General features: G+C 42.3%; 1 protein-coding gene across 9 annotated transcripts in view; it reads right to left on the reverse strand.

Moving 5' to 3' along the window:
• The window catches only part of STAU1 (staufen double-stranded RNA binding protein 1), a 73,877-nt gene that overhangs the window by 26,687 nt on the left and 34,844 nt on the right, over nt 1–12,346 (reverse strand). For all 9 annotated transcript variants that reach the window (XM_034947785.3, XM_034947786.2, XM_055104859.2 and 6 more), the window contains one exon: nt 11,484–11,649. In XM_034947785.3, the coding sequence (XP_034803676.1) occupies nt 11,484–11,649 (166 nt within the window). The remainder of the gene's footprint in view (nt 1–11,483; nt 11,650–12,346) is intronic.

Genomic DNA, 12,346 nt, shown 5'->3' on the forward strand with positions numbered 1-12,346 from the left:
TACGGTAGGCTGAGGCAGGAGAATTGCTTGAACCCAGGAGGCGGAGGTTGCAGTAAGCCGAGATCACGCCACTGCATTCCAGTCCAGTGAGACTCCGTCTCAAAAAAAAAAAAAGTAAGTTAAGTAATTTAATCGAAAATGTAAAATGGTACAGTTGCTATGGAAAACAGCTTGGTAGTTCCTCAAAAAATTAAACATATAATTATTATATGATCCAGGAATTCCACTTCTAGATATACACCCAAAAGACCTGAAAGTAGCAACTTGAACACATTTTTATACACCAGGGTTCATAGCAGCATTCACAATAGCCAGAAGGTAAAAACAACCCAAATGTCCATCAACAGATGACTGGAAAAACAAATATTTACTATTCATACCATAAAACATTCACCCTTAAAAAAGAAATGAAATTCTGAAACATGCTATAACAGAGACGAACCTTGAAAACATTACAGTAAGTAACATAAGCCACACATTAAAAAAAAAATCCATTTTTATGAAGTGCCTAGGCTAGGCAAATGCATAGAAACAGAAAGTAAAGTAGAGGTTACCAAGGGCTGCGAGCAAGGGAGTGGGGAGTAACTCTTTAATGAGTCCAGAATTTCTATTTGGAATGATGGAAAGGTTCTGAAAATTAGTAGTGACAGTTGTGCAAAACCAAGAATGTATTTTAATGCCACTGGTGCACTTAAAAATGTTTAATAATTTTAGATGTATATTTTGCCTGAATTTTTTAAAAAGCAGCAACAAAAATGTTTCACACCAAATATTAAGATACTAGAAATCATCAACACAGTAAACTTGTGCTAACCCCAGATTAACTCATTTTCGTGCACAACAGAATAAAGCTTGACAGCTGTTTCCCTGAAGAGCATCCAGAGTTTTTTTTAATAGATGATCTGTTAAAAAAAAAAAAAAAAAAAAAAAAAAAAAGGTCCACATGCTAAGAACTGTGCCAATGAGAATGCTCTTTATGAGCAGCCAGAACACAACTTGGAAATAAACTAGGTGCTGAGACTGTCGTAAGACTTTGAATGCCACGTACATGCCCCAATTTTCAATGTTTTGTTCATTGTATCAGCCCAATTAGGTTTAACTTTTATTTTTATTTACAACCTATTTCAAACATACAGAAAACTACAGATAATAACATAACAGGCAATTTCCTGGATTTATCCAATGTCAATAGTTAAGTACTACTGACATTGAACTGTTTTTTTCTGTTTTAAGAAAAACAATGAGCCACGCGTGGTGGCTCACGCCTGTAGTCCCAACACTTCTGGAGGCTGAGATGGATGGTTTGTTTGACGTCAGGAGTTCAAGATCAGTCTAGGCAACAAAGTGAGACCTTAATCTCTACAAAAAAATTTTAAGATTACCCAGGTGCAGTGGAGTGTGCCTATAGTCCCAGCTACTGGGGTGGCTGAGGCAAAAAGATCACTTGATTGATTGCCCAGGAGTTTAAGGCTGCAGTGAGCTATGATCGTGCCACTGCACTCCAGCCTGGGTGGCAGAGCAAGACTCCATCTCAAAACACAAGGCAACGGGCCGGGCGAGGTGGCTCATGCCTGTAATCCCAGCACTCTGGAAGGCCAAGGCAGGCGGATCACTTGAGGTCAGGAGTTCGAGACCAGCCTGGCCAACATGACGAAACCCCATCTCTACTAAAAATACAGAAAGTAGCCGGGTGAGACTCTGTCTCAAAAAAAGAGGCAATGAAGTCCATCTCACTATCATTCCCAGGGCAGTTAATCACTATCCTAAAGTGGGACTGTATCTTTCCCAGCCGTGTTTTTAAATGAATATAATTTGGTGTTTTTGAAAACTCATATACCTCATTCTCAGAAATTGCCTTTACCATTATTATAAATCCAAACTTATAAGTTTATACTAATAACTGTAATTCCAGCACTTTGGGAGGTCAAGGCGGGAGGGTCACTTGAGCCCTGGAGTTTGAGACCAGCCTGGGCAACATAATAAGACCTCATCTCAACAAGAACAACAACAACAAATATTTATTTTTTATTTTGTTTTTGAGATGAAGTCTCGCTCTGTTGCCCAGACTGGAGTGCAGTGGTGCAATCTTGGCTCACTGCAACCTCCACCTCCTGGGTTCCAGTGATTCTCCTGCCTCAGCCTCCCAAGGAGCTGGGACTACAGGCACAAGCCACCATGCCTGGCTAATTTTTTGTATTTTTAGTAGAGATGGGGTTTCGTCATGTTGGCCAGGCTGATCTCGAACTCCTGACCTCAAGGTGATCCACCCACCTCGGCCTCCCAAAGTGCTGGAATTACAGGCGTGAGCCACCGTGCCCAGCCAAAAAAAAATTTTTTTAAATAACAATTTATACTAATGAAATGCTCCTTTTCTATTTTATATACATGTATCAAGGTTCCATGTAAGACTGATAGAAAACAATGGGTCTACTGCTCCGTTCTACACCCTAAGCCAGTGGTTCTCAACCAGAGCAGCACTACAATCACTTGGGAGCTTCACAAGTTCAGATTCTGGAGCCCGCTCCAGACAACTGAACTCAAATTTTTGAGGGCATGGCCTGGATAGCAGTTTTATTTATAGTATTTGTTTATTTTTTAAATAAGTCCCCAGGTGACTGGAGTTGCGATTCACTGCTCTAAGCCATTGCTTCCAGAGGAGTATCATTAGGAACAAAGCAGCCAGTAAAATAAAAATGCAAAAAAACATATTTGAAAATGAAATTATTTTGCTCTTTAACACAATTTTTTTCTTTTGAGACAGGGCCTCAGCTCTGTGCCCCCAGCTGCAGTGCAATGGCATAATCAGAGCTCACTGCGGCCTTGATCTCCCAGGCTCAAGCAATTCTCCTGCCTCAGCCTCCTCATTAGCTGAGACTACAGGTACATGCCACCATTTCGTTTTTTCAAATATTTTTGGTAGAGATGAGGTCTCTCCATCTTGTCCAGGATGGTCTCAAACTCCTAGGCTCAAGTGATCCTCCCACCTCAGCCTCCCAAAGTACTGGAATTATAGGAGTGAGCCACCATTCCTGGCTCATTAAAAATTTCCTATTATCCAGACTGACAAAATGTTCCAAGTAGGGAGGCAGCAAATGGTTCAAAACTAATCCACAAAAACCATTCCCAGTAAAATGAGGAAGGTTTAGTGGGCACTTAGTCTTATCTTCACAATGTAGGAATTACTGTTAACACTGATTCCATAGTGTATAGTTCAGCAATAAAATCTAGGCAACATTAAGAAAGAGGCCAGGTGTGATAGCTCATCCCTATAATCTCTGCACTTTGAGAGGCCACGGTGGGCAGTTGAGCCCAGGAGTTCAAAACCAGCCTGGGCAACATGGCAAAACCCGTATCTCTACAAAAAATACAAAAACTAGCCAGGTGTGGTGGCACACACCTGTAGTCCCAGCTACGAGGGAGGCTGAGATGGGAAGATCACTTGAGGCCAAGAGGTCAAGGCTGTAGTAAGCCACAATCATGCCACTGCACTCCAGCTAGGGCGACAGAGGAAGACCCTATTTCAAAACAAAACAAAACAACAGAAAAGAAAGAAATGCTCTGAACCACACTTAACCCTCACAGTATGCTAGGATAATTAGCCATCACCATTTATTATCTGGCTCCAACAGACTCTTCTATTTTTCTATATCTAAAGTCATCTTACAAATAATTTACCAAATAAAAGGATGACAAAAGCCATTTTATTAGACATTTTAATAAGAATTTAAACACAGCAAACCCAGCTTCTTATCCCAATGTTTCTAATTTGGAAGGCATATATACCTGAAAAAAAGCAAGGCCCTCTATATGCAACTAACTGCTCATCACCTGATGCACCTGCAGCTGGGGCACAGCCCACCTGTAGCGATGTCAGATTCCAAGTCCATCTCCAACAGGTTCTAACTTAACAGGACTTCAGATTCTTCGTGTACTGGCACTGTCAAACACACTACTTTTGAAACAGACTCATAATTCTGTTGAAGAGAAAGCAGCCATTTCCTTGCTCCATTAAGTGCAAAATGCTTTCATTTTTGGATTATAAACAGCAACAGAAGGATCAATCCAGTGATTTTTGTCATTTTTATATCTATTTTCTTCCAATCACCTTTGGACACACACCTCCTTGTGCATTTGTCCAGTTATTTTGTTGACAATAAGTGGTAAGAAATAAATGTTGGCGGCCAAACATAAAAGATAAAAGAATGTTGTCACACGTACTTTTTTTTTTTTAACGTAAACAGGATGGGGCAGGTTCTTGTCGAAAAATGTTGCATGATGAAGTCCTTTCTGTTGAATGACTAGATGAGAATATACCACATTTCCTTTCCATACATCAGATAAATAATCACTAGCTGATTCTTGAGTTTGGGGAAATTCATCTATGCTAGCATCTGAAGACTCACAGTCTGCGATTTTGCTTAGACAATCTCACCATCATCATTACAGTCTGGAGTGCTGCCATCTATCTGTCTTTTTGTGTTCATCTTCTGATTTGTTAATCATCAGAAATGTCTTCCTCTGTCAATTCTCTTCTCCTTGACATTACAGATGAAAAATAGAAAAATTCTGGATTCTCACCTGGATTCAATGAAAGCAAAAAGGAGACTCAAAAGATGGTGTCTCTAGTCTTCTTTTTTTAACCTCTTGGAAGACAATGCAATAGCCTAGGCAAGGCCATAGGACAATAAAAGAAGGTGTCATCATGACAATTACTTCACTATTGTATATCCATCCCAGAGGCTTTATCATTCTTCCATTTTCTTATGATTTTCATCTCATCTGGCATATTTGGGAGTAGATGATGAATAGTATTGAAATAATTATGTGGAATAACAAATAGCAAAACGTTCAACACACAGGAAAATTAAGATCCCTAAGATCCCATCATGTAAAGACTTACAAAAGGATCCAAAAGACCCCTATGATAATTGTAAGACAGAAAGAGTTTTGCACTATTTTAAAAAATAAGTATACTTTCTCTCAGTTCTTTGTAATACCTCTAAAAAAGAATACAACTCATGCAATATCATTCCTTAAAGAGCTTGAAAAAGCAGCTTAAAAAATGAAAATCTGGCTGGGCGTGGTGGCTCACGCCTGCAATCCCAACACTTTGGGAGGCTGAGGCGGGTGGATCACGAGGTCAGGAGTTCGAGATGAGCCTGGCCAACATGGTGAAACCCCGTCTCTACTAAAAATACAAAAATTAGCCGGCGGTAGTGGCGCGCACCTGTAGTCCCAGCTACTTGGGAGGCAGAAGAATTGCTTGAAGCTGGGAGGCGGAGGTTGCAGTGAGCCGAGATTACACCACTGCACTCCAGCCTGGGCAACAGAGCGAGACTCCGTCTCAAAAAAAAAAAGACCAAGCGTGGTGGCTCACGTCTGTAATCCCAGCACTTTGGGAGGCCGAGGCAGGTGGATCACAAGGTCAGGAGATTGAGACCATCCTGGCCAACATGGTGAAACCCCGTCTCTACTAAAAATACGAAATTAGCTGGGTGTGGTGGCACATGCCTGTAATCCCAGCTACTCAGGAGGCTATGGCAGGAGAATAGCTTGAATCAGGGAGTCGGAGGTTGCAGTGAGCCGAGATCGCACCACTGCACTGCAGCCTGGCAACAGAGCGAGACTCCGTCTTAAAAAAAAAAAAGAAAAGAAAACCTGAGCCAGGCACAAGCATGCCTGCAGTCCCAGATAATCAAGAGGCAAAAGGATCACTTGAATCCAGGACTTCAAGGCCACAGGGTACTATGATCATGTCTGTGTATAGTCACTGCACTCCAGCCTGGGCAACAATAGTGAGACCCGTCTCTGTTAGAAAAAAATAAAAAAGAAAAAGAAAACTAGGTCCAATGAACACTGAGGAAACAAGAAGGGTTAAAGTCTCCAATTTCAGGCCAGGCGCTATGGCTCATGCCAGTAATCCCAGCATTTTGGGAGGCCGAGGCAGGTGGTGGTCACTTGAGCTCAGGATTTCGACACCAGCCTGGGAAACATGGTGAAACCTCGTCTCTACCAAAGATACAAAAATTAGACAGGTGTGGTGGCATGCACCTGTGGTCCTAGCTACTTGGGAGGCTGAGGTGGAAGGATTGCTTGAGTCCAGGAGGCGGAGGTTGCAGTGAGCCAAAATCATACCACTGCGCTCCAGCCCAAGTGACAGAGTGAGACACCATCTCAAGAAAATAAATAAATAAACAAATGGGTCTCTAATTTTAACTTTACTCCTAATTAAGTATGCACCTATCCCAAGTGAAGATAAAGACTCAAAACCAGAAAGAGCTGCATTTATTCATTTTTACAAAAGTATAAAAAAGTATTTTAAAAACTTCAGGGTGTTTACGGTGGCTCATGCCTGTAATCCCAGGATTTTGGGAGGCCAAGCTGGGCAGATCATTTAAGACTAGGAGTTTAAGACCAGCCAGGGCAACATGGCAAAACCCCATCTCTACAAAAAATACAAAAATTAACAGGGCGTGGTGGCATGAATCTATAGTCCCAGCCACTTAGGAGGCTGAGATGGGAGGATCACCTAAGCCCAGGGAGGTCAAGGCTGCAGTGAGCCTGCATGGAGGGCCTCTGCACTCCAGCCTGGGCAACAGAGTGAGACCCTATCTCCAAAAAAAAAAAAAGGAAAGAAAGAAACAAAAATACATACACACTGAAACACCAACAGGATCACACTGTATGCACAGTAACAGCTCTGCATCTTCATCCCTTTTCATGCCTGCCTATACGAGATACCTCACTCTGGTACTCAGGGGATAAACGTAGCCATGTTTTTAACCACTTTCCTAGTAACGGACATTTAAGCTAGCCCCCGTTTTTCTCTATTACAGATACTGCAGCTATGACCATACTGCTCCTAATAGCTCAGACACTGAGTAAAACTCATACTTCATTAGCACAAACCTTAGATTAAATAAACAAATAACCCATGCACTTTCTTAACTTGGGGCCTTTGCAACTGCCACTCCCTCTCTGGGCATACACTGTCCCTGCCCTTTGCTGATCTTTAGTATCAGCCGAAATGTCTCTTCCTCTGAAAAGACTGCTCTGAACTCACCACCATTATTCCAACCTAAATGAGATACTTTACGTTCTTCTAATCCTTGTCATTTTTCCATCCTTGCACTAACTGCACTTTTTGCTGATATTAATGTTAATGTCTGGCAGCTCCATTTGACTAAGTTCACAGGAAAAGGGATGGCGCTGACTGTTTCAACTCAGGGTCTAGCACAGCGCCTGGCACGGAGGGCCCAGACTATACCTGCCCTGTAGACAGCAAGCGCTGGCTTTACTGCATATCTTCTAGAGAAGATGCACTGATCCACCACACAATCACATGCTCCACAAATTTGCCACAGCTAAACTGACAATTTGTTTAAAATGATCATTTCCAATGCTGGCAGGCTGTGGACAGACGGGCTGCTTATGGCCTGTCAGCAGGTTGTAAAATGGCACCCTCTTTCTGTGGAGAACTTGGCCATATGTACCACCATGCATACCCGCTGGTTCAGCAATTCCACTTCTAGGACCGTGGACAAAGACTTTAACTGCAACGATGTTCTTCCCGACCCATTTTATAAGAGGGAAAATGCAAACAACCTAAATAATCAAGTCCCTGTTGGAAAATAAAGCAGTGCATTCACATAGTGGAACATTTTGTAGCCATTAGAAAGTGCTTAGGTGTGTGCTGAATTTGGGTCCTCCAAGGAATTTTAAGTAAATGACGTAACATATTCAAGATACACACATCAGTGAAAAAAGGTGGTTACTGTACACTGTCATGCCATTTTTATGAAATAGATAGGCATCTGTATTTACTTGTATATGTGCTTGTCAGTGAATATACACCAAATGGTTACAGTGATTATCCGCAAGTGGTAAATTTATAAATCATTCATTGTTCCTTGTTTTTGAATTTAAAATTTTTTATAGTCCATCTGCACTATTTTTAAGAAAAAAAAAGTTATCTTTTAAAACTGTCTCTCTTTATTCCCCTACTGCCTGCTATCAGAGAGCCTGGTAGAATCAGGGGCAGCACATTTACGAAAGAGGCCAAGTGTTTCACTTATTGCAGGCTGAGCATTCCTAATTCAAAAATCCAAAATCTAAAATGCTCCAAAAATCAAACTTTTTTAACAACAACACAATGCCACAAGTGGAAATTCCGTACATGACCTCATGCAACATGTCGCAGTCAAAACAGTTTATTCAATACCCCCAAGAAAAAAATAAAATTACATTCAGGCTTTGTGTATAAGGTGTATATGAAACACAAATAAATTTCATGTTTAGACTTGGGTCCCATTCCCAAGATTACGTATAATGGAAATATTCCAAAATCAAAAAAAGCTCTGAAATCCAAAACACTTCTAGTCGCAAGCATTTAGGGTAAGGGATATTCATCTAGTACTTCAAATAAGTCTTTTCTGAATTAATGACTCTTCACTTCACTGGCTAAGGCCAGTCTTTAAGCCATTTCTGACAGGCACGGTCTCTACTTCAAACTCTACAGAGCTAGAAAAGGGGCATAGAGAAGAAACGCCAAAGGGCACAAGTAGATTTAAACACCACTCCCAGCAAAGCTCCTCAGAGATTTCATAGGACCCGGTGAAAACTCAGCCCAGAAGAACATGTCTACAACAGCCGCTGCCCTCAGGACTGTGCCAACCAACGCTGCTCTAGTGAGTGAAGGCGGGAGACTCAGAAACACCAACAGGCACTTATCCTTTGTAGCAATACTGTGATCACTCTCATGGAGGACTCAAGGGGAGGAACTGCTGGGGAAGTGCTGACAGCTCTTAGATCTGTGGTTCCCCAACCTTGACCATACCTCAGAATCACTCCAAGAGCTCATTAACAACAACATGGCCAGGTATGGTGGCTCATGCCCATAATCCCAGCACTTTGGAAGGCCAAGGTGGTCAGATCACCTGAGCTCAGGAGCTTGAGACCAGCCTGGGCAGTACAGTGAAACCCCATCTCTACTAAAAATACAAAAATTAGCTGGGCGTGGTGGTGAGCACCTGTAGTCCCAGCTACTCAGGAAGCTGAAGCACGAGAATTGCTTGAACCCAGGAGGTGGAGGTTGCAGTGAGCCAAGATCATGCCACTACACTCCAGCCTGGGTGACAGGGAGAGACTGTCTCAAAAACACACACACACACACACACACACAGCAAGAACAACAAAAGCAGGGAGAGACTGTCTCACACACACACACACACACACACACACACACACACCCCAAGCAAGTACAACAAAAGCAAAAGCCAGATTCCTGGGTCTTACCCTACACCTATTGCATTAGAATCCTGGGGTTGGGCCTAGAATTTCCTTTTTTAACTTCTCAAGTGATTGTGATGCAGAAAAGCCATATAGCAGTGTCCAGCAACTGTTCATCAACTATTGGCTGGAAGGACTAGAAATACCTACTCCATCTGACTCCAATTAGATTAGCAACAGTCAAGTAAAAAGCTGAAAAGCCTCCAAAATAACTCAAATTACACTACCTTTTTGGTGTTTTAACAAATCTCACCACTGAAAAGCTCATTCTTTTAACTTCACTATATCCTCCTCTTTTAGTTACAGCCTCATTTTCTTTGATTTGGTCCTTAGTGAGCCCTGGAAACAGATCATCTGTTAGAATAGGTGATTATAGCGGAAAATGGAAATGCAGCGTAACAAAAGAAAAACAAATCGCTCCTGTGCGGCCAGCCATGAAGCCCGAGTTGGGTCACCCTGGGTGGCAGCTGGATACAACAGACTCAGCAGGCACCCTGCCCAAGGTCCACTCGGGTCTACACCTCTCATCACATAGCCCACTGTTCTGTGCAGGATCCTCCTGTTCTTTGTGAACATGTTTCCTGGTGAGGAAAAGTCAAATGCTACCCAGAGATATTTTCAGGTGGCATTTCCTGTTGTGATTAAACAGAATTATGAAATCTCAATGTTTTCAATTCACTGGACTTCTTCTAGACTTTGTGACTCTATCTGTGATAAGATTCTGCCTGGCCAAAGATATTCACTAATGCTTTGACCCCTCAATGGCATGGAGTTACTGATTCTCTGAGAATTATACTGCTATTTAGTCACAAAAATGTTAAAATCCTTTTCCTATCATGGTGGTTTTAAAACATGGCCCCTAATTCTTTGACAATCCTTTCATCATCTGGAAATGGGATTCTCCATATTGTGAACGTACTAAAATCCACTGAATTGTACACTTACAATAGTCAATTTAGGTTATATAATTTTTACCTCCATTTTTTTTTTTTTGAGAGAGAGTCTCGCTCTGTCCCTGAGGCTGGAGTGCAGTGGCACAATCTCGGCTCACTGCAAGCTCCGCCTCCCGGGTTCATGCCATTCTCCTGCCTCAGCCTCTTGAATAGCTGGGACTACAGGCGCCCACCACCACGCCCGGCGAATTTTTTGTATTTTTAGTAGAGATGGGGTTTCACCATCTTAGCCAGGATGGTCTCGATCTCCTGACCTCATGATCCACCCGCCTTGGCCTCCCAAAGTGCTGGGATTACAGGCGTGAGCCACTGCGCCCAGCCACCTCAATTTTCTTTTTCTAAGTGACATTCTATATCTCCTTCCTTTGAATCTGGGCTCCATGCCTGCTTGACCTGTAGAATATGGCAGACACGATGCTGTGATTTCTGAGCCTAAGCCTTAAGAAACTGGCAGCTGCTTCCATTTCCCATCTTCTAGGATGCTTACTCTTGGCAACCAGCCACCATAACATGAGGAAGTATAAGCAATCCTTCCATAGGTCACCCAGGGATGAACTGAGGTCCTGGGGCCAGAACCCCCAGCTGAGCTCCTAGCTGACAGCAAGCACCAACTTACCAGCCACGTGAGTGAGCCACCTTAAAAGCAGATCCTCCAGCCCCGTGCAGATCCACTTCAACCAAAGCTGTGTGGAACGAAGACAAGCTACACCCTTGCCAAGCCCAGCCTCAATCACAGACTCATAAGCAAAATAAATGCCTGGAGATGTTTAAACCATCACTAAATTCTATGATGGTCTGTTATGAGGCAAAAGGTAACTGGCGCTTCTATATAATCAAGAGTGGCTGGTCAAAAACAGCTTCAGAAAATCCTCTAACCTGGTACCCATATATCACAGTAGATTCTGGCAAGCATAATCTTGAGCACTGAAGACTTCATCCATACATGTTCTTCACAACTCAACTGAATCACAAACTTTCTAACGTGTTCACACCATATCATGTCACTCAAAACCATGCTACAGACTGAAAAAGAAGGCAACTGACTTTCTTGTTAAGAAATTTTAAAAGGAAAAAAGGAGTAAAAAGCAAGAAAGCTACAGAGCATAAAATCTTGGAGGCATTCAAATAAAAATTATGGACAGCTGTCAATGTGCCTTCTTAGAAAAGATAATGTGCGGTGACATCTCCCCACTACCCTCCTACCCTGTCGAAGCGTCAGGGAGCCTGGGCTCCGCTCCTCACCTCCAGCCTCTCCGGCGGGGGCTCATTCTGCAGGATCCTCAACGCTTTGGCAGCAGCATCGTGTTTCGCAGCCTGTCTTGTCTTTCCTTTGCCATTAAATTGCTGTCCTCCCACAGAAAGTTCCACTTGATAAAGTAAAGGTGGAACTGGAAATGGGTAAAAGTACCTAGAAATAAAAGGAGGTTAGGCAAATTACAGTCTCAAGTTGATAAGTCACCTATACACTCTCTGGCAAATGCAAGTATTTCCTTCATCACGATCCTACTCACATTAGTGTTTGATGCTAATCACTCTTCATCAATATATCCAGAGATTTCATAAAAGCTTAAACTGGATTAGAATTGCTACACAGTATAAGCAAAGAGTGTTTAGCAATCCAAACTTACATCTCACAAAATACAATGGCTTATAAATCATGAGTTTATCACACTAACCTGCACTGACAAAATCTAAAATGAATTAGGCTTTGGCTGAGACAAAAACTTGGCTTGCTCTGCCTTCTCAAACCTTAGCTTTAAATTTGCATGTCTCCAATAGGAGGCTGGGAATTTTAATGCACAAGTCTTTCAGAAAGGACCCTCATTTCAAGAAATCCCAATAAGCTGTAGCCTACCTAGCAGAACCCAGTTTCTTATCCATTTCCCTAGCAGAACCCAGTTTCTTATCCATTTCATAGCTTATATTTTTAAAATGACTATCCCCCAACAGAGAGCAGGGAAATGAAGAATTCCATTTTGCTCATCATCTATCCACTAATGTCTTTTTTTTTTTTTTTTTTTTTTTTTTTGTGAGATGGAGTTTCTCTCGTTGCCCAGGCTGGAGTGCAGTGGTGCGATCTCGGCTCACTGCAACCTCTGCTTCCT

The sequence above is a fragment of the Pan paniscus genome, chromosome 21 (assembly GCF_029289425.2).
Source record: "Pan paniscus chromosome 21, NHGRI_mPanPan1-v2.0_pri, whole genome shotgun sequence".
Taxonomy (NCBI): Eukaryota; Metazoa; Chordata; class Mammalia; order Primates; family Hominidae; genus Pan; species Pan paniscus.